General features: G+C 43.9%; 2 protein-coding genes, 4 non-coding genes and 1 pseudogene across 8 annotated transcripts; 2 read left to right on the top strand and 5 right to left on the bottom strand.

Moving 5' to 3' along the window:
* The first annotated feature begins 275 nt into the window (after window positions 1–275).
* Window positions 276–7,426, top strand: LOC136468877 (uncharacterized; annotated as a pseudogene).
* Window positions 3,356–3,427, bottom strand: TRNAQ-UUG (transfer RNA glutamine (anticodon UUG)). The gene has a single exon. It is a non-coding gene; the product is annotated as a tRNA-Gln (tRNA).
* Window positions 6,787–6,858, bottom strand: TRNAQ-UUG (transfer RNA glutamine (anticodon UUG)). Its single transcript has one exon. It is a non-coding gene; the product is annotated as a tRNA-Gln (tRNA).
* A 1,088-nt stretch (window positions 7,427–8,514) lies between the features above and the next one.
* Window positions 8,515–8,594, bottom strand: TRNAQ-UUG (transfer RNA glutamine (anticodon UUG)). Its single transcript has one exon. It is a non-coding gene; the product is annotated as a tRNA-Gln (tRNA).
* A 946-nt stretch (window positions 8,595–9,540) lies between these two features.
* TRNAQ-UUG (transfer RNA glutamine (anticodon UUG)) lies at window positions 9,541–9,612 on the bottom strand. Its single transcript has one exon. It is a non-coding gene; the product is annotated as a tRNA-Gln (tRNA).
* Window positions 9,613–15,609: 5,997 nt separating this feature from the next.
* Window positions 15,610–18,038, top strand: LOC136471638 (probable inactive dual specificity protein phosphatase-like At4g18593). Of its 3 annotated transcripts, XM_066469384.1 has the most exons (4): window positions 15,610–15,788; window positions 16,804–16,862; window positions 16,945–17,428; window positions 17,521–18,038. In XM_066469384.1, the coding sequence occupies exons 2-4, from the start codon at window positions 16,830–16,832 to the stop codon at window positions 17,673–17,675; spliced, it is 672 nt and encodes a 223-aa protein (XP_066325481.1). In that variant the 5' UTR covers window positions 15,610–15,788; window positions 16,804–16,829; the 3' UTR covers window positions 17,676–18,038. The 3 variants fall into 3 exon arrangements, with proteins under 3 accessions (XP_066325481.1, XP_066325483.1, XP_066325480.1); XM_066469386.1 differs by lacking the exon at window positions 16,804–16,862; XM_066469383.1 differs by lacking the exon at window positions 16,804–16,862 and having other exon boundaries at window positions 16,893–17,428.
* Window positions 18,039–18,899: 861 nt separating this feature from the next.
* Window positions 18,900–19,583, bottom strand: LOC136471637 (uncharacterized). Its single transcript, XM_066469382.1, has one exon. It carries the CDS (start codon window positions 19,470–19,472, stop codon window positions 19,065–19,067), a length of 408 nt encoding a protein of 135 aa, XP_066325479.1. The 5' UTR covers window positions 19,473–19,583; the 3' UTR covers window positions 18,900–19,064.
* Between the last annotated feature and the right edge of the window lie 3,194 nt (window positions 19,584–22,777).

Below are 22,777 nucleotides of genomic sequence, written 5' to 3'. Positions count from 1 at the left end.
CGAGAGCCATGACACGGTCGGAGCTGTTGGTGAGGAGTTTACCACCGCGGAGAGCTTCTAGATCGGCGACCCGCTTGCTGATGTCGAAGGCGAGGTCGGAGCATGTGGACTCAAGGGCGTCGAAGCGCTTGTCGACGGCGGCGGCGCGGTCGAGATCGGCGAACCGGCCCTTCCACTGCTCGTCGTGGGCGTCGAATCGACGATTGAAATCCTCCTTGGACTTCTGGATCTCGTCGAGGATGACCTTTAGTTGGGGATCCATGGCGCCTTAGGGTATGACGGAATCTGGTGAAGTGGGTGTGGTGGATTTGGTGAGGTTCCAGCGCGTCCGGGGTGCGGATCAAACTGGGAGATAGAGCAGGATCGAGGAAGGCGAAATCTGATACCAATTGTTAGCAGTGGGAATCGCTTGCTCAGGAAGAAGAACGAAATTTGGAATACTCGACTGGAATTGTGATGTACTAAATATAATTTGCAGGAAGTAGCAGAGAAGTGCTTAACATAAGAGTACTTGAACAGTAATGAACACGTTACATTTTAGTCTACCCTCCTCCCCCTCTCATACGCTAGTCTTATACTAATATGTCTAAGCCCTCTATGTTCTGGGCCGGACAGCCTGACGTTGGGCCGGCGTTCGCGGACGGACCGGGCCTGCTCATTCGTGGAAGGTTCATCATATTGTATCACCGGAGGCATAGAAGAAGTGCTGACACGCTGCTGGGCCGACGGGAAGACGGACCGAGACGGCCACTAAGCCTCTCGTCGCCGGCGGCCGCCCTCCGTCTTCCTCTGCATTTCGTCGCTGCCTAGTGCCTGCTTGCCTTCAAACCCTACCCCGTACGGGCGTCGTCCTACGGGCACCCTCACCAGTCACCACCGAACACCCATGGCGCTTGCGCCTCCTCTCGTACGAAGGCGAGCGGCGTAGCTTTAACGGGGTCTCTCTCTGCCGCATCCAATGGTACGGCCGTTTGAGGGGCGCCCAACAGCTGCCTGGCCACGGCATGCTCAGCGGCGCTGGGTCCCTTGTCGCCGTCCCTGAAGTCTAGCCTTGGTTGTCGATCTTGCCGCAGATGTGGTCCTCCATGACTTCTCCGCCCGGGCGCCCATTTCGGCCACACCTCGGTCGGTTGGTCGGACGCAATCCCTTGCCACGTCCAGCTTAATCTGCAGCCCGTTGCTTGTGAGGGTTTCGATTTATTAACATTATTACACAGTTGAGTGTTCAGGATTGACAGAGTTGTGCTACCTGGATGGTTGGTTGCTTCATTGATAGGATTCATTGTGTTTACAGATTGTCGTATTTTGGACGACGCCAACCTTTGTTTCCGCTGCGCCTGCCAAGCTTGTGGATTCGTTGGGTGCTGCTCAAAATTTGACATGCTAGGTAATTTGGGATGCTTATTTGATAACATAGCTCATGTGCTCTAGGCATGTCCTGTGTACCTGATATGGTGGCTTCTTTTGGTGCCATCATGCCAACATATTTCATGTCAGGCTTTAAAGGTGCTATTATTGCCTCATTGATTCCTGCATCTTATAGTATTTTTGTTTGCGCCTTGCTCATATATAAATATCCATATCATATCTACTGAAACAATCATTTGCAGACGATACCTTATGTTTATGTGGAACTATATTTTCTTGTTTGATTGACCACTATAACTAACGCGATGGTGCCAAACAAAGAGTGTTGAAAATTTGGGAGTTTGACAGTTTGTCTATGTAAGTTCCCAGGAATATATTCAAAGCTGCTTAACTTCCGTAACAAAATCAGGAATGTTCTATGCAACATGGTCTCTAAAACATAACAAAATTGGGAATGTTATATGCATCATGTTCTGCAAAACATAACAAAATTAGGAATGTTCTGCAAAACAGAGGCCAAAATTACAACACAAATGTGTGGCCGTTGGTGGCAATGTGCTGTACACAAACCTTCCTTGACACCGTCCTTAACTAACTTCATCTCTCTTGAATCTACCTATTGCCACGTTCCATTTTTCTATCGCATATTTGTGACGGTTTCATTCTTTGTTCTTAGTGCCGATATATTTAGGGTATGATTAGTTTCATCTCATTGCGTGAATCATTTTGTATTTGACTACAAGATTTTGGAAGGAATGTTTAAGGGTTTGGCAAAATGTTTGGTGCAAACAACATACTAAGTGGAAACATGGAAACCAATTCAAAAAATGTATTTTCGTTGTTAAAAAAACTGAAATCTGGCACTTCTATAGTGCATAAAAATATGTACTCACATGCAAAAGTTGAGATGCAGAAGGGCGGGCCTGGTGTAAGCGGTAGAGTCTTACCGCCTGTGACCGGAAGGTCCCGGGTTCGAGTCGCGGTCTCCTCGCATTGCACAGGCGAGGGTAAGGCTTGCCACTAACACCCTTCCCCAGACCCCGCACAGAGCTCACAGAGCGGGAGCTCTCTGCACTGGGTACGCCCCTTTATGCAAAAGTTGAGATGCAAACTTGCTTTTGAAAATTTCATACGAAAATGACAAATATCAGGTGCATGTGCACTAAAAGACAAAATTGCTTCTAAAATTTATCATATTTGTATGATTTTTTTCTATTTTTTTTAGAATTGTATGAATTTTTCTAGTTTGAGTTTGCATCCCAACTTTTGCACATGAGTACATATTTGTATGAACTATGGACATACCAAATTTCCAATTTTTTTTGAATGAGCAAAACACGTTTTTTGAATTGGTTTCTATGTTTTCACCTAATATATGGTTTCCACCATGTATTTTGCCGGTTTAAGGAACATATCGCAAATGGTCAAACATTTGGTTATAATGCATTATGTCCTATGTCACAGTGCTTATAGCTCCTTAATGCTTTACCCGACATATGGTATGCTTATTACTTTTTAATGCTAGTTAGATATCACATCCAACAGCTTTTTCACCATTGATTTCCAGGAAATCCTTCTACTTCTTTCAAGGTTTTAACACTAATTAGATATCACATGCCTGCTGTTGCATGCTACAACTAGGTGCCACTATCGTTTGGGTGTCCAGCAAACACCAAATTTTGTCATCTCCCACTTTCTGTCACATGTATGCCATTTCTCTCTAGCCAAGCTGTCCTATTCCTGTTCCATATTTTGTCCAATCCTATCTCCTCTACCCCAACCGTAGTTGCTGAATGAAAGGGGCAATACCATTAAGACATGCCTATCTACCTCTTGCTCTTTCCTCCATCCTAGAATCATACAACTCATAATAGATTAAATACCGTAGAGAAGTGAACCAGAGAAATATGATTGTACTTTTCAAAAATCAAAAGGTTGGACCTTTTGAGTACACATAACCAATTCTCTTTTTATAAAAAAAGAAAGTAGGTCCCACCGGGATTTGAACCCAGGTTGCCAGATTCAAAGTCTGGAGTGATAACCACTACACCATGGAACCATTTTATGTGTGTTCTCCCTGGATAATATATTTATCGTAGCACATCTCGATAGCAATATTTTATTTTTTTTTCTATGCTTTTGCTAACCATTCCAAAAAAATGTGTCAGGAGCGAGCTAATTTATATATTTTATTAGGCAGTTGAGTGTTCAGGAATTAACGTTATTAGGCAGTTGAGCGTTCAGGATTTAAAGAGTTGTGCTACCTCAATGTTGGTTTCCTCATTGATAGGATTCATTGTGTTTACAGATTGTCGTATTTTGGACAGTGCCAATTTGTTTCTGCTTCGCCTGCCAAGCGGGCCTGGTGCAAGCGGTAGAGTCTTACCGCCTGTGACCGGAAGGTCCCGGGTTCGAGTCGCGGTCTCCTCGCATTGCACAGGCGAGGGTAAGGCTTGCCACTGACACCCTTCCCCAGACCCCGCACAGAGCGGGAGCTCTCTGCACTGGGTACGCCCTGCCAAGCATGTGGTTTCATTGGGTGCTGCTCAAAATTTGACATGCTAGGTAATTTTTTTTCCTCGAAAACGCAGGAGAGCTGCGCATCATTGTATTAAGAAGATAATAAAATGGGATAAGAACCCATACTACACAACACACACAAAAACCACACACACTCCACTGCTGCTGCTGCTGCTAGAAAACTAACACGCCCGTGACATAAAGATCACGACCAAGGTAGACAGGGCTCTAACCACCCAGAGCGAGGGCATCCAAGAGGGATAATCCTCGAGCCCCCGCCAAAGACCATGACCTTCTTTCATCTTCAGCTACAGCAAGTGCGCCTACAACATTTGGGGCTGCTCCATCAAAGATGCATTTGTTGCGGTGTGTCCATAAGGTCCAAGCTCCAAGGATTATGAGAGAGTTGGTTCCCTTCCTTAACTATCACTAGCAGCATTGCTCACTTTCTCCCACCAAAAATGGAAGGATGTTTCTGTCGGTTGCGGGGAAAAGGCTTGGAGTCCAATCCGAGAAAAGAAACGGAACCAAAACTCTCTTGCAAAGACACACTGGACTAAGAGGCGATCAATAGTTTCCGCAGCCTGGTCACACAAAAGACAGCGCTCAGGATGAGGGAGCCCATGGCGTACAAGGCGATCCGCAGTCCAACATCGGTTGTGAGCTACCAACCAAACAAAGAAGCGGCATTTGGGCGGTGCCCAAGTCTTCCAAATTCTCTCACAAGGCTCAAAAGATGTAGTCCCCACAAAAAATCCCTTGTATGCAGTCTTGGCCGAATATTGCCCATCTGATGAAAACCACCAAATATGTCTATCTTCAACATCCGGTTGCAAAAAGAAATCAGATAGGACATCCCATAGATGGAGATAATCAATAATTACACCTACCGTGATTGCCCCTTTTATGTCAGAAATCCAAGACTGGTTGGTGAGGGCATCCTGGACAGTTCGTTGTTTGATCCTCCTTTTAGGAATGATGGCGAAAAGACGGGGCGCAAGATCTGCGATACATTGGCCATGGAGCCAACGGTCTGTCCAGAAAAGGGTTTTTGTTCCATCTCCTACTTCGGAATAAACAGCCACTTTGAAGAAGGCTCTGGGACATACATTGGCCATGCTAGGTAATTTCGGATGCTTATTTGATAACATAGCTGTTGTGCTCTAGGCATGTTCTGTGTACCTGATATGGTGGTTTCTTTTGGTGCCATCATGCCTAAATATTTCATGTCAGGCTTTAAAGGTGCTATTATTGCCTGTTGATTCCTGCGTCTTATAGTATTTTTGTTTGCACCTTGCTCATATACTAAAACAGAATGGATGAAAGAAAACATCCATATCATATCTACTAGAACAATCATTTGCAGACGATTCCTTATGTTTATGTGGAATTAGATTTCCTCTTTTGGTTAACCACTATAACCAACGCGATGGTGCCAAACAAAGAGTGTTGAACATTTGGGAGTTTGACAGTTTGTCTATGTAATAAATTCCCAGGAATATATTCAAAACTTCTTAACTTCCGTAACAAAATTAGGAATGTCTATGCAACATGGTCTACAAAACATAACAAAATTGGGAATGTTATATGCATCATGTTCTGCAAAACATAACAAAATTAGGAATGTTCTGCAAAACAGAGGCCAGAATTACAACACAAATGTGTGCCCATTGGTGGTGATGTGCTGTACATAACCTTCCTTGACACCGCCAGTAACTAACCTCATCTCTCTTGAATCTACCTATTGCCACATTCCATTTTTCTATCGCATATTTGTGACGGTTTCATTCTTTGTTCTTAGTGACGATATATTTAGGGTATGGTTAGTTTCATCTCATTGCGTGAATCATTTTGTATTTGACTACAAGATTTTGGAGGGCATGTTTAAGGGTTTGGCAAAATATATGGTGCAAACAACATACTAGGTAGAAACATGGAAACCAATTCAAAAAAATGTATTTTGGTTGTTAAAAAAAACTGAAATTTGGCACTTCTATAGTGCATACAAATATGTACTCACATGCAAAAGTTGGGATGCAAACTTGCTTTTGAAAAATTCTACGAAAACGACAAATTTCAGGTGCATGTACACTAAAAGACAAAATCCTGCATCTAAAATTTGTCACCTTCGTATGATTTTTTCTAGTCTGAGTTTTCATCCCAACTTTTGCACATGAGTACATATTTGTATGAACTATGGATATACCAAATTTCCAAAAAAATTTGAATGACCAAAATATGTCTTTTGAATTGGTTTCCATGTTTTCACCTAATATATGGTTTCCACCATATATTTTGCCGGTTTAAGGAACATATCGCAAATGGTCAAACATTTGGTTATAATGCATTAGGTCCTATGTCACAGTGCTTATAGCTCCTTGATGCTTTACCCGACATTTGTTATGCTTATGACTTTTTAATGCTAGTTAGATATCACATACACAAGCTTTTTCACCATTGATTTCCAGGAAATCCTTCTACTTCTTTCAAGGTTTTAACTCTAATTAGATATCACATGCCTGCTGTTGCTGCTGCTGCATGCTACAACTAGGTACCACTATCTTTTCGGTGGCCAGCAAACACCAAATTTTGTCATCTCCCTCTTTCCGTCACATGTATGCCATTTCTCTCTAGCCAAGCTGTCCTATTCATGTTCCATATTTTGTGCAATCCTATCTCCTCTACCCCAACCGTAGTTGCTGAATGAAAGGGGCAATACCATTAAGACATGCCTATCTACCTCTTGCTCTTTCCTCCATCCTAGAATCATACAACACATAATAGATTAAATACCGTAGAGAAGTGAACCAGAGAAATATGATTGTACTTTTCAAAAATCAAAAGGTTGGACCTTTTGAGTACACATAACCAATTCTCTTTTTATAAAAAAAAGAAAGTAGGTCCCACCGGGATTTGAACCCAGGTTGCCAGATTCAAAGTCTGGAGTGATAACCACTACACCATGGAACCATTTTATGTGTGTTCTCCCTGGATAATATATTTATTGTAGCACATCTCCATTGCACTATTATTTTTTTTCTGTGCTTTTGCTAACCATTCCAAAAAAATTGTGTCAGTAGTGAGCTAGTTTCTATATTTTAACTGATGCACCTTGCTGCTTTATTGAGTGGTGTCTATGAAATGAATTCGATGGAAGGGAAATTTCCCACCAATTTAATTTTATGTATTTTAAATAATTCGTTGCCATGTCTCCATTCAGCCTGTTATGTTTTGTTGTGAATTTGTTGGGCTTGCGTTTATGTTCACCATTTTTTTAGCCGGGAAATCATAACATAGTTATGCCAGTGCTACTAGGTTTCACTATGCCTGATTCTGATCCTGCTTTTGAGTCTATCATGATTATAGGGCTGTTAATGATGCGTACATTGTCAATTGGAAGTACCATGTCAACAGGCTGATTAAGAAATACAGTATCTTTGCTTTGGTGGGCCGTATTTGCAAAATACCTCCTACATTAAGAAATATGTGGTGTGTCAAGCTTCTTTTACAAATCTGTAGCAAATAGAAAACTAGTTGCATTGGTCATTTGGAAATATCTCGTCTGTCTCATGTGTGTGATATGGCGTGGGGAGCGCAGAGGATAGCGAGGCAATGGCGCGGTGGGTTCGTTGCCGGTGACCACGGCTGAATCGCCGGCAGCCACCGTCGAAGGAGAAGACCTGCCGCCTTGGGAGGTCCTATTTCCTTCGATGCCTTATTCACAGCAGATCCAGTGCCCTTTATACTCAAGCGCACTCCTAACAAACTAGGAAACCAACTCCTAATAATCCTCCCGACTCCTTCCTTCCTAACCAAGGATGGCGCATGCGCCTTCTAACCAATGATGCCGCATGCGCCTTCTTATTTTAGCCTCTGGACCTGGCGTGCATGCCCATGAAGACCTGGTGGCCGTGCATGCTCCTGGAGACCTCTTCCACTGCCATAACAGTATGTTGCTTATCTTTTGTCTCTTGAGTCTTGAGAATCACTAGCCAACTTGCTTATCTCTTGTCTCCCTCTTGTATGTCGTTTCTCTCCAGCTGAGCTGTCCTATTCTTATTCCATATTGTCCGCAACTCTTATCACCTCCATCTTAATCCTTTCTGTAGGATGGTAGGCCACAAATATTTACCAATCTACCTCGTGCTGATCCCTACTACGTTCTCTATCCCAAGCTCATTAAGCATGCAATAGATTAAGTAAAAAAAAAAAAACTCGACCGGGGGGGTTAAGACTGCCCCCGCAGCATTACAAATAAGAAGGACCTTCTCACCCGGCCAAGAAAACCCCCGCCCCCACCCTTACACAGTGGCTTTCCGTCGCCCAAGTGAGAATTGGGCCGGTGCCCCCCCAGTGCTTTGGTTATGGGGACGGACGAGGGGATTTTTTTTAACCTCAGCCTGAAATTCGCTCCCACGGGGAGTCGAACCCAGGACCTGAGGAGTGCCGCTGGGTCACCTAACCGTTTGAGCTAGGCGCCCTTTGGCATAGATTAAGTACTGGAACAGATGATGACAAACTTTCTGAATCACATGAAAGTGAACCAGGATATGCTAACTGGATTTTTCAAAAGCTTGGATCTTTGAGTGGAATATCACAAATTCTCTTTCCCTGTTAAAAAAAAGTAGGTCCCACCGGGATTCGAACCCAGGTTGCCAGATTCAAAGTCTGGAGTGATAACCACTGCACCATGGAAGTATGGAACCATTTACGTGTGTTCTCCCTGGATAATATATTTATCATAGCATGTCTCCATAGCATTTTTTTTGTGTGTGTGCTTTTGCTAGCCATTCCAAAAAAAAAAAAATTCATGTTGCGCGTGAGCTAGTTTCTATATTTTAACTGATGCGCCTTGCTGCTTTATTGAGTAGTGTTTCCGAAATGAATTCGACGGAAGGGCAATTTCACACCAATTTAATATTATGTCTTTTAAATCATTCCTTGCCATATCTGCATTCAGCCTGTTCTGTTTTGTTGTGAATGCATTGAGCACTTGAGCTTGCATTCTTTTCACTGTTTTATAGTCGGGAGATCAAAACATAGTTATGCCAGTGCTACTGGGTTTCTCTGTCTCTGATTCTGTTCCTGCTTTTGAGTCAAGATTTTGGGGCTGTTAATGCTGTGTGACTTTGTCAAATGGATGTACCATGTCAACAGGCTGATTAAGAAATACAATATCCTTGCTTTAGTGAGCCATATTTGTAAAATACACCCTAACAGAAAACTAGTTGCATTGGTCATGCATAAATATCACGTTTCTCATGTATGTTGCTTATCTCTCATCTCCTGCGAATTACTAGCCATCTTGCTTATCTGTGGTCTCTTTCATGTATGTTGTTTCTCTCCAGCCGAGCTGTCCTATTCTCGTTCCATATTGTGCGCAACTCCTATCACCTCCATCTCAGTTCTGCCTGTATGATGGAAGGCCACAGCCCACAAATCATTACCAATCTACCTCGCACTGATCCCTACTACTTTCTTTATCCCAAGCTGATTAAACATGCAATAAATTAAGTATTGGAACATATGATGAAAAACTTTCTGAATGGCATTAAAGTGAACCAGGATAGGCTAATTGGATTTTCCAAAAGATTGGATCTTCGGAGTGGCATATCACAATTCACAAATTCTCTTTCTATGTTAAAAAAAAGTAGGTCCCACCGGGATTCGAACCCAGGTTGCCAGATTCAAAGTCTGGAGTGATAACCGCTACACCATGGAACCATTTTATGTATGTTCTCCTTAGATAATATTTTATCATAGCACATCATCATAGAACCTTTGTTTTACTTTTCATGTTCCCAATAAAAGCATGTATAAGGAATAAACTAATTTCTATATTTTAACTAACTGATGCACCTTGCTTCTTTATAGAACGGTGTTTATGAAATGGATTGGATGGAAGGGGCATTTTCCCTCCAGTTTGATGTTTTATCGTTTATATCATCCTTTGTGATGTCTGCATTCTACCTGTTAAGTTTTGGTGTGAACATATTGCAATTGTGTCCATTTTCACCAATTTTAGTTGTAATATAGAGAAGTGATCAAAACATAATTATGCCACTGCTTGTTCCCACTATCGAGCTGTTCAAGGTTATTATAGGGTTGTTAATGATGCATGACTTTGTCAATTAGATGTTCCATTCCGACGGACTAATTAAGAAATACAATCTTGGCTTGAGTGAGACATATTTGCCAAGTACTCTATCAGAAATGTATGGAGTGTCAAACATCCTTTACAAATTAGTAGCATATACTCCCTCCGTTCCAAATTATAAGACGTTTTGACTTTTCTAGATATATTGCTTTTACTATGTATCTACACATAGTGTATATCTAAATGCATAGTAAAAACTATGTATATAGAAAAGACAAAATGTCTTATAATTTGGAATGGAGGGAGTAGAAAACCAGTTGTATTGGTCATATGGAAATAGCACCATTCAAAATTTCTAATCAACTTGCTTTTTCTTGCCTCTCTCATGTATGTTGTTTCTCTCCGGCTGAGCTGTCCTATTCTTGTTCCCTATCGTCCTCAGGGGCGGACCTGCGCGCTGGGGTGGGAGGGCTGCAGCCTGGGGCAAGCCAAGAAAAATCAAGTACTCCCGTTAAAATTAGCCCAGGAACAGCCCATAGCAAAGAGAATAGTAAAGGTCCAACCCCACCCAGATGAAGCTCTTGTGGCTCACCCTCTCCCAATGACCACTCCTCCATTCTCCCGTGGCAGCACCACTTTTCTCGTCCGCTCGTCGTGACCTAATCCGGCCGACCTCGCCTCCTCCCCGGCCCTCGCTGCATAGATCAGACCCTGCTGGGCACTGGGCACTGACTACCTATGTCCTGCATGGCAGCGCCCCACCGGCTGGTGCCCATCTGCGCCAAGCCTGGCTTGGCTGCCTGCTATGCCCTGGTAGGTGACGCATAACGGCATAAGCTAGCACCCAGCGGAGTCACCCCCAGCCGGCCTGCCCCTAGGCCAAGACACCCTGCTGCTGGTTGCTACACTTGCACATTGAGTCGGTGAGTATTAATTATTGATTATGATTACATCAATGCATCCTTTTTGATTGATGAATGCCAGCTGTTAGTTTCTAATAATTGCATTATACAACGGTAGGGCATAGGAGGTTAGGATGGAAAAGTATTTTAATAAGAAAGATATGGTAAAAATGGTGCTGGAATGAAAGAGAGTCAAGTTGAGTAAAAAAGAACACAGATTGAGCCTAATATTGATGACATAGTTGCTGATCTAGGCCTTTGAAAGATAACCATTAAAATTTGCCGCTTATAAGATCTATAGCCTTAAATTATTTAGCCTCCCTCTTGCTCGATTTCTGGATCCACCACTGATTGTGCTTGTGCACAACTCCTGTCTCCATCTTAATCCTGTCTGTAGGATGGAAGGTCCCAAATCCTTTCCTATCTACCTCGTGCTGATCCCTACTATGTTCTCTATTCCAAGCTCATTAAGCATGCAATAGTTAAGTACTGGAACAGATGATAACTTTCTGAATGGCATTAAAGTGAACCAGGATAGGCTGATTGGATTTTCCAAAGACTGGATCTTTTGAGTGGCATATCACAAATTCTCTTTCTATGTTAAGAAAAGTAGGTTCCACTGGGATTTGAACCCACATTGCCATATTCAAAGTCTGGAGTGATAACCACTACATGGAATCATTTTGTGTGTCCTAGATAATATTTTATCATAGCACCTATGTTTTGCTTTTGCTTTCCATTCCCAATAAAATCATATCTAAGGAATCAACTAATTTCTATATTTTAACTAAATGATGCACCTTGCTGCTTTATAGAGCGGTGTTTAAGAAATGGATTGGATGGAAGGGGCATTTTCCCTCCTATTTAATGTTCTATTATTTGAATCATTCCTGGCATGTCTGCATTCAGCCTGTTAAGTTTTGGCGTGAAGCCGTGAATATGTTTGGCTTGTGTTCATCTTCACTATTTTTTTTGTACTAGAAAGAAGAGATTGAAACATAGATAGGCCAGTGCTTGTTCCCTCTATTTAGTCATTCGAGATTATCGGGGCCGTTATTGACACAGCTTTGTCAATTAGCTGTACCATGTCAATAGACTAATTAAGAAATAAAATATCTTGGTTTGAGTGAGACATATTTGCCAAATACTCCCTCCATTCAGAAATACATGGTGCGGCTAACTTCCAGGGGCAGAGGATAGTTGAGGCCATTGTGGGCTGTTGCCCTTCTGCCATTCAAAATTTTCTAATAAGTCATATGCTTCACATGGTTAGTTACCCCTGAACAATGTGGCAGCCTCCTATGGCTGGCCCCCTTTGGTACTTGCTCGGCTGTTCAAAGGCATCGTGCAACAAGTACAGCTAGCCCAATGGCATATCTGTTGTCTGTGCTGACTGCTTAGTGCTGGCTAGTTGTTTCTTAAAAAACAATTTAATTGTGTGGAATTGTAAAACTATGTGATTGCATAAACCTAGAAAAACAAGTCATTGTTCTTGTCCTCAGCATTTGAGGCATTAAAAGGGCAAGAAGGAAGCTGGCTTGCAATTTACTGCATTGTGTGACTATCCGTGGAGGAAGAAGTATCTGCAGAACACACAGTAAAGCACTTAAGGTGGCCGAGCTGGCCAGCACAGGTGCGTTGATGGTCTTGCCTGTTGCTCACTGGAAGTTTGAATTAGTTGTACAACTCTAAAATTTCGTAGAATGATTTCTCATTGACCTTGCCCCCGTAAGATTTCCTTCAAGCTCGGCCACTGCTAACTTCCTTTACAGATCAATAATATATAGAAAACTAGTTTGATAATTTGATTGGTCTCATGAAATAGCACCATTCAGTGTTGGTGTGTCACGAGAATTACCCAACTCTCTCCCCCTCTCCCTCACCCTCACCTCTCTCTCCTCTCTCCCCCCCCCCCCCCCCCCCCCCCCCCCCCCCCCCCCCCCGGTCTCCCTCCCTTCCCCTCTCAAGTTTGTTTCTCTCCAGCCAAGAATCCTTGGTCTCCATTTTTTGCACAACTCCTAGGGCGTGGGATTTTAATCCCAAACTGAGGACTGAACCGAGCCGAACTATCGTCTATCAGCTTCGATTCCGTTTTTTGGTAACTCCAGTGATTTGTGTTGGTATTGGTTTCCAACCACGACATTGAACACCTGTGCAAAACTGAGTTACCAGTCACTGCAGGTCAGCATCTCACCCACGTCTGCAAGCATTCCAATCTACAATTCAGCCTAGGCTTGCCCTCCCCACCGCCACGAGTCTAGAAATTTCTGTCATTCTATGATTTCCTTCTGTAGGATGGAATTCCACAAATCCTTCCTGATTTACCTCTTGCTTATTCCTAGTAAGTCCTCTACCCCAAGCTCTTTAAACATGCAATAGATTAAATTCTGTCACAAACAATGTAAAGCTTTCTGAAAGGTATTAAAGTGAGCCAGGAAAGGCTATTTTGATTTCCCAAAAGATTAGATCTGAGTGACACAAATTTTCTCGTGTAAAAAAACGATCCCACTGGGATTTGAACCCAGCTTGCCAGGTTGAATGTCTGGAGTGATAACCACGCACCCTTTCTCAATTCTTGGTGAGAAAAAAAAACTATTTTCCATAATTTTTATGATTTACCTTGCTGCTTTGTTGAACGGTTTTAGGAAGAGCAGGTATTTTATTTGGATAGTAAAGAAGGAATGGATTTCAAGGAAGAAGCAATGTCCCTCTAATTTAATAAATTTCTTTTGTTAAATATTTCCTTTCCATGTCTGTATTGAGCTTGTGGTTGTAGTAGATGGTCTGTTAAGTAGCATGTCATTTTCTTGTCTTGGTGTGAACTGGGATGGTGTTGCATCCGACTGTTATCACATTTTGTAATATAGAGTTTGAAGCATAGTTATTGCAGTGCTACTTGATTTTCCTATTTTTAGTTCCATATTTCCATTACAGATTTTGAATGCTTCATGATTATGGGACTGCTGATGCCTCTCACTTTGCGTATTAGATACCATGTTAACAAACTCTTTAAAAAAATACAGTATAATGGCTTGAATGAGAATTATTGGTTGTACCCTCCATTGAGAAATACATGATGTGTTGAACTTGCTTTAGTTCTATCAGTAATACATTGAAAACTATTTGAATAATCACATGGAGATAGTACCATTTGATAGTCTGAGAATTGCTGTCTTAATATAATATTTTCTATACTTTTAACTAATGTACTGCTATAGAAATTGATGATCATAATTGCTTATCAAAGACTGTATGTTGTCCACGGGCTAAATATTTGTGAACAAATTTGATTAATAAAAGGAATGTTGACTTTTTATTTTTTTTAATATTGTTCATTTGAAGTCTGGTAGCATTTTGTCAGACTGCAGAATTTACTCGTACTTTACATTTCCTCAGTTATCCTTACTAAAATTTTTTGTTTGAATTTTGTCCTGATTTTGCACAGAAATAATGGTTTTAGTCTGGTCGTTCATTACAAAAATCTAAGATAGAAAATGGGCTAGCTTTTCCCAAGTTTCTGTCGACTACTCTTTTACTGTCCCGAAAATTATCTGTTAGTCTTGCTGTGGGAACTGAACATTTACAGTCTAATGTCTTAGCAAATTATCAGTAATGTACCATTTGGAAGATGGTGGATGGTGTTGTCTTAGATGGCTTGATGGTGCTCTTGATTAGAAATACAGTATCATATTATGCAACCTGCCAGACCAACAAATCTTGTACCAACTATTGGTTCCCTTTTGATGTGGCTTACATGCACTTTTATTGTAGTGGTTTTGGTGGGTGCTCCAGCTAATTTATTGTTTTTTCCCCATGAAGGTATTGAGCTGAGTCAAATGAGAGTGGTACTGCTGTGGAGAGATGTGCTACTCAACTCCTGTGCAACTGATTGGGGATCCATGACCTACTGAAGGCACAAAGATTGCGCAAGCAAAACAGTTCCAGTTCATCCTATGAACATACTACGTTTTTTTTTTCCAGATTGGAGAACGCCCAGGGGCTTGGCAAACTGTGGTCGGTGGCTTTGAACTTTGCCAATTCGATACCTGATAGATCATTTTGAGACGAGTTAAGCCCCTGTTTGGAGTGCCAGAAACCAAAACAGATGTAGAAGGAACGAGGTGTAAGAGGAGAGAAGACCCAGCGCCTGATCATCGTTTATTCGTTTCTGAATCTATAGCCACTGGAATCAGTCTGCAACCAAATTGTAGCCCTATTATCTGGAAACTGTAATGAACAACAGTTAGCATATATTGAGAGATGCTGAATGGGTTGTAGAAAAGGATCTGCATCAAATCCCAGTAATTTCCGCTAATTCACTCTGTTGTGTTAGCCATCTTTCAGTGATGTTGCGACATGTTAATATTGCTCTCATTGAGGGCAATATGCTAAACTGCTGGCTCAGCAAGCGGCAAAAAAACGTCTACAGTGCATCTCCAGCATTTCGATAAAACCACTTACAATCTCCTTTAACAACTATTTTAATTCCTAATCTATCCGCGCTCGTAAGAAATGGTGGTCTATCCGCGCTCGTAAGAATGGTGGTACCCAAGCTCAAAGAAACACGGACGACTGCGACTCCCTCCCTGTCTCCATAGGTTGATTAATAATCGGACCAATCTTAAATGGGCTATGTCTTAATGGGCCGGTGCTGGGCTCGGTCAGAAAGAAAGAAAAAGGAAAGGAAACCACGTTATCCTCTTTTCATAGACGGATACGGGACATACGGCCGGCTCAACACGCCTGAGGGCTGAGGGCTGAGCCTAACCGGCCTCCAGCCCGCTCCCGCTCGGCTCGTCGACGACGGGCAACCGCCGCCGCCGTCCTAGGTCAGGCCGTCAGGTGCCCAGGTATCCGTCGGGCCGTTCTCCAGGCCCTTCCCCGTCGACAGCAACCACCAGGTATGCCAGCCCCTTCTCTTCCCTGCGGAACCGAGAACCCTAACTTAAGCTATTTGGCTATTTGTATTCGTAATATATCTGATCGAGTTACAAGTGTATACTTCTATTATGCCAAACTTCGTTTTGTTTGGCAATAGGTATCGGCTGAATCCGTAGGAAGGAACTGATATACAATAATTTCTTGTTTTATATGCAAACTAATTGACAGGGAATTGCTTGGTTTAGCACAACACAACGGTACATAGAAAATGTGATGTGGGTTTGATGGTGTTGTGGTTGAATTGCACATCGATGATTGGATTTGCCAACATTTTTGGTAGGCTGTAGCATAGCAGTGGACTACACAACGGGATCGAATAAAAAAAAGAGTTACTTCCTGAAACAAAATACCCTGCACCAGCACTAATGTTGATTGATTTTGATAATATTATGAGAGATTAACTGTGTTGTCAAAGATCTTGTAGGCTTTATTTCTTCTTGCCTATTGTAGTAGCTACCCCAAATTCCGGTTCCAGTCCATCTTATGTTGTCCAGCACACCAGATAGTTTAATAACAAGAGCTTAAGGATTTCCTTTTAGGCAGATATGCTGACAAATCTGTTTGGTTCAGTGGGCAGCATTGCTAAATAACTTACAGTCTAACGGAAAGTGTACATTATGATGACTTGAATACTTTGTGCTTGGCATTACTACATGATGACTTGTATTATCAGAATCGTAGCTAATACACTCAGAGATTGAACATTCTTGGGTAGTCTCAACCTAGTGTCATGATAATCAGAAGGGATGTGCTTCTGCAAGTTATGGAATTCTTTTTGTATAAACCACGCCATTAACTGCAAACGATGCTTAGATAGCTGAACAATAGGTTTTGTAATTTTGTCATTCTCAATTATATGTTAGCAGTTACATGTCTACATTTGTGTTTAGTTTGCAGTCTTTATGAAACTTTTTTGCTTTATATGTGTTATACACGCGCTATTCTGATCTCTTATTGTTTCTGTTAACACTGCAGGTATCAAATCAAACTTCTGCACACTTATGGATGCTTTAATTTCATGTTTAAGAAACATGGTAAGTTTACTTTATATATTATTATTATAGGGTTGTTGCATGTATGCAAATTTTAGTACAACCGATATTATGTGGCTTGAAGGAGATGGAAACCAGTCAGATGCCCAAGTCAGGGATTCATCAGAAGCTGGGACCGGAGATCAGTCAAAATCCCATGGAAAATCATGTTAACCCAGAAAAGGAAACTGATGAAACTCCAGTAGCTGAGGTTAACCAAGAGCCTGTGGAAACATGTCAGGGCGCAGTGGTGGAAACTGATATTATCCCAGAAAAGCAAGCTGTTCCAGAGGCAGGCTTAGAGGTTAATGAAGAACCTACGGAAACATGCCAGGAAACAGCTGCAGAATCTGATGTTAACCCAGAGAAGCGAACTTCTGATCCAGGTGTTATTTACCGCTGCAGAAAATGCCGGAGAATGCTTGCAACACAAGAATTTGTTGTTACCCATGAAGTAGGTGCGGGTGGCAAGAGCTTCAGAGCAGGAAAACAGTCTAATGTGCATGAGGATGACGAAAAACCAGAATGTCCATGCATCTTCGTGGAGCCCATGAAGTGGATGCAAACTGGTCAGTTTTCCAGCATGATGTTTTACCTCTTGTTTTTAGAGCATTGTCATGAAATCTCTGATGTTCTCATCTGCTCCATGTTTTATTTGCAGTGGAAGAAGGTTATGTTGCGAACAGGCTCTTTTGCATGGGATGCAAAGCTCGTCTGGGACAATTCAACTGGGCTGGTATGCAGTGCAGCTGTGGAGCCTGGGCGATTCCAGCATTCCAGCTGACCAAAAGCAAGATCGACAAATGTTCAATGTAACACCAGGCAATTAGCTAAAGTTTTAATCCCTTAGCAGTGATGTTACAACATAAATATGTAGCAAGGAAACAGTATCGTTTAGACATGTATAGGCACTCTGGCAGTTGGTTAAGTGGTTATCAGCTGTTTAATCTGCTGCTGATGTTGTCATCCTGAGCATCAGCACGTGGGTTTCACCAAGTTGCAACAACTAAAAAAGCTGCAACTAGGAAGCATTAGGCGGGCCCTCAGTTTACTGATTTGTTTTGCCCTGCTACTTAGTTCTTTGGTGAATTCATATGATAAGTCAAATCTCTTGAGGTGATCTATTGTCCTGAGATGGGTATGATATGATAAATGTGATGAGTGGGTCTATTTCCTTGAGATGGATACTATAATTCTGATCTGCTGATAACTTGTTACGAGGTTGCCTTTCATAATGGTGCCCCGCTGTTGTAGTTACTCCAGGTGCTCGAAGCCAGCTATGGGATTGGAACGGAGCTTACTGTGTTTTTTGTTTTGTTTTTGTTTTTTATACTAGCATAAACTAAGTGTAATTGTTCGTCTTGCATTTTTTTTCTTAAAAAAGAGCTAATGCTTTGTACCTTTTTTTCATCTAATAAAACCTGGAGCAAAGCTTCTGCCAACCTTTTGAAAACAATCATCGTGCTCTCGTCAACCTAACATTTACTTTACAAAAGAAATGAGATTTCATTGGCCAATGGAACCCCATCCTTTCTTAACCGTTGCTGAAATTCATCATGATGCATAGGAAGAAAGGATTTTATGGGAGGCATTGCAGTAAGGAAGAAAAAAATGTAGCGATGACATATTACACTAATTAATTAACAAACATATGTAACTCTAGACCTTTGACTGCAATTATGGCCCTGTTCGCTTCGCTGAAAAAACAAGTCGAAACATTATTCCAACTGATTTGTTGGGAGAGAAAAACACTGTTCCGGCTGAAAAAACAAGCTGAAAAGTACGGATTATAAGATAAGCGAACATGGCCTATATGCTATAGGAAGAAAATGACTGGTTTGATCTTCAATGTACTTTTATTTTTTAAGGCCATTTTATGTCAAATTGTTCTTTTGTACGGGCTATTGTTTTTCTTGATATGTCAAATTGTCAAATTGTTCTTTTTCTGGTGCAAGCGGTTTGTTTCTTTAAGAGTTGTTTACTTGATCGAATCAAATCTTTGTCGAGGCAGTTCAGTTGAGGCTTGAGAGTGCTTGGGGCCAAAAATTATCGAGTAGTTTCAAAATTTACAATGAATACTTACAGGGGTGCAAGCTAAGTACATACAAACTATACTGAAACGGGGAAAATGAATGGAATGGTTGTTTAGGTAATAAACTCTTTTGTACGTAATTCGATTGTTCTCGCAAAGCCAATCTCCGTACATCAATACGGGAAACCGCCGCAACAACCGTCACTCCGTTCACTGGCAGCACCGACATAGAACAGATCGGAGAAGTCGCCCATGCCGATGACGTCGTCCAGGCCCATATCCTCCAGGTACGTCTTCGGCGTGCGGCTGCTGATGACGGCCGGGCGCACCTCCGCCGCCACCGGGTACTGATAAGCGCCTTGCGGCCCAGCTCCGGCGGCAGCGGGCCTACTCCAGCCCCGGCGGCCGTCGTCATGTCGGCACGGGAGAGGCCTGTGCGGCGCCGGCGGCAGAGGTGCGGACCTCCCGGTGAGGCGCTGCACGAGGTCCTTGAAGCCGGCGGCGTCGGAGGTGACGAACTGCGTCTCGATGTAGGTTACCTTGACGCCGCGGCCGCGGCTGGTGACGTTCTTGTTGTCCATGCTACTAGATCTTCCGTCTTGGTTGAAACGAACTTGTGCCTGGAGCTGTCGTGGCAGCGTAGCGTACTGCACGCACCGCGCTTTGCCTGCTGATCGATCTTATCCGTGCGGTAGGAGGCTAGGAGCTATGCATTTGTCAACCTGCCTTTTTGCTCTATTTATAGGATGGGGGTGAGTACACGTGTACGTGCGTGAGGGAGACCTGGAGCGAGACGCCAAGACCTAGTCCGCCGGAAATGATTTCTGTTTCTGGTACTCACTCTGACTGTTCTGACTCTGGTAGCAAGCTGAGGCGTTTGACTGGTCGTCACTGAGGAGTGGTCGCCACTGACAGCGAGGGAAGACGGCGGGGCCTGGCCACGGTCAACTTTGGCGGGTGGGTGGTCAGACGCTCGTGCGGAACCTGTGGCTGTCTGTGTCCTTTTACGCGGCCCACCTTCCTCGCTGCTGCCGCCGCGCGCCCGCACCCCTGCACTGCACGGCCGGAAACCGCACACGTACGTGACACGACTGGGCATACGGTGACAGTAAAGTTGATGCCTCCAGGCTACTACTATATGCACGCATGTTCCTCTTTCCCTTTCTGAAGCCAGGTAGAAGAACATGCAGGCATTCATCCTTGATTTGCACCGCATGTAGTGGCACACAAGAGGCTTCCGGTCGTGCCCAGTGTGTATATGCACCGCGATGCCATTTGACTGGCACTAAGGCAGTTGCGCGCATTGACTGTTCCTCTTCCACCTATTGGCTATTGGTATTGGATTAGCTAGTCAGAGCTGCTGGTGTACAACTGTAGACTGCAGGAACTAAAAGAGCACCAAAAAAACAGGCGCACTGTAATTTTTGGACACGGTTATACCGCGACCGGTCAAGCACTTGGGGGAGCGTGCAATCTTCTTTCACCTCACGTTGTCTTTGTCCCCGATTCGAAACTACTCGTGTCGGTCTTCTTCTCCCTCCTCGCGGCGCGCTAGGGTCGGTTCGCTGGAGCTCCACGGCCACGGCGGCCGCCTTCTTCCCCCCCCCCCCCCCCCCCCCCCGCCGCGGCGAGCTCCGACGATGGCGCCCCTGCCCTGACCTAGCCCGGCCGCCTCCCGCGCCGCTAGGACCTGAACGCCACCCTCCCACCATCCCCACTGCGCCTAGCATCCCCTCGAGCCCCCTTCTAAGCCCGTCGGAGATATAGAAGAAGAGAGGGCACTGAACTCTAACGCCAGGGAGCTCGCCAGAACCCTAGGCGCCTTCTTCCCCAACTCTGGCGCGGCGACGAATGCGGGCGTAGGTGCGGATGCGAACACGGGCGTGTGGGAGGGAGGGGGAGAGGTGGGCCGCCCCGCGTCGCGCTGTCCGCCCTCCGCGCGATGGGGCACGCGATAGAGTTTGCGTAATTTTTTCGGTGGCACTAAAGTTCTCCGGTGGGTGACACTAGAGCTTTTCGGTGGGCCTAGGCCCGAAGCAATTCACAAAGTTGTGCATCGCATATTTCCGGTGTAGCACCAGAGTTATGCCCCGAAGATTGAGTATACAAAGAATAGTGCATATGCACGGTGGAGGCTTTTAGAGAGCACATGAGCTCTCAGGTCCGTGTACCACAAATATGGGTGCTGTCAAGTGAAGAATTGATGCTCTGGACTAAGCACCCGGTATTCTCCGCTGTGGCACCGGATAAACCACCATAGGAAAAAGGCGGCAACGGTCGACAAAAGCTAGTTGACATAACATGGTGATGCAAGCCCCGCAACAAGCAATGTGTATACAGCCCAACAACAGCAATTGTGTAAAACCCCAGAATACATGGCATAAATATGGATTTTAATATGGATTAAGTAATTTATTTAGTGAAGGTTGACTGGCTTTAACGGGAGCTAAAATTTTGACTTTTTGATCCATCGCTCGGAGGGATGAATGGAGACCACCAGTGCATAGAGCTCCTCGAATGCTTTCCGTTTGACTACTTATTCACATTTTCGGAAGACTAAGTTATGTTAATTGCTATTTATAAAAAAAGAAAAAAAAGAAAAAATGGCGTATGGAAATATACGTACTCCCTCCGTCCCGTAATATTTGCACCTCTAGGTTTGGGCGCGCAAACCAAGGTGTACGTGAAATTACGAAAATGCCCTTGCAAATATCAGCCGCGATACTTCCTTCAGTGACCTGTCCCACCACTCCCTCGCGCTCTCGCACAGCTCTGTTTCTCTTTCCGCCCGCGCGCACCCGCGTTGCTGTGGCTCTCGCCGGCCAGAGCTGAGCCCCCGCATCGAGCGCTAGTTGCGCCTTGCCTATGTTGGCGTCCATCTCCACGCCATGTCCCCATTCCCGCGCGGCGCCAGGGACGAGCTCGTGTAGCCCGTGGTAGCCGGGGCCGGTGCTCCACCGGCCGGAGCTGAGCCCGCGTGCCAATCGTTGATCGAGCCCAACTTGAAACGACCCCGATTTCCGCGATGGGAAATTCACAGCGTCGAAGTGTAATAAGACCGTTGTAGATCATATTACCCAATTTCCAGTCGAATATCACATCCATATAACGATAATATCAGAGTACAAATAGTGCGGAATTACATAAATTATTACATCGCCGCATTGGCGGAATCAAAAGTAGAATTCATTCAGAACAGCTTGAAGATAAGATCGCCAAACTCGAGCGTAGGCACGAACCCCTCAACCGTCAAACTCCTCGGAGCTAAACTCCTCAGCAGAACCTGTGTGCCAAAATTTATCAGTACGATTTGTACTGGCCAATCCCACCCTATGAGCATTGCTTTGTGGAAGTTGAATGCATGTTGGATACAATCAAAAGGAACCTATGAGGCTAGGGTTTCCTATGCAGTAGCATAACAAGTAAATTATAATAGTTTGTCAAGTTTTAACACCATTCCCACACATCACCCACCCCATTCCCTTTCTCGAGCCAGGTTTCGATCCTGTGATCGATACACCACCATCTCCACCAGCACCATACCATCGCTCAGTCGACAGGCCAACTCCCTCTCGGCACTGTCTCAAGGCCCGTAGCCCCTGGCTACGACCAACACTCTCTCACGAGGGAAGAAGAGAAGGACTCATCTCTCTATCTAGTTTAAGCGAAACCCAGGAAAAGGTCTATAGCCGACAAGTCGGCACATGTATCGATCGATCAACCATACACTCTGCAGAGGTTTTACATAACCACAAGATCCGCCTTCTTCGCTGACCGTCGTCAACTGGGCTGATTCCGGCCGCTTGCTAGCCTAGGATAATGCCACTCTACCATTCAGCCCTGGTACACCCCAAGTCTAGTCTGGGGTGGCTAAAACTGTGAGTCA

Source organism: Miscanthus floridulus, chromosome 8 (assembly GCF_019320115.1).
Source record: "Miscanthus floridulus cultivar M001 chromosome 8, ASM1932011v1, whole genome shotgun sequence".
Taxonomy (NCBI): Eukaryota; Viridiplantae; Streptophyta; class Magnoliopsida; order Poales; family Poaceae; genus Miscanthus; species Miscanthus floridulus.
This window is presented reverse-complemented; position numbering and strand designations above follow the sequence as displayed.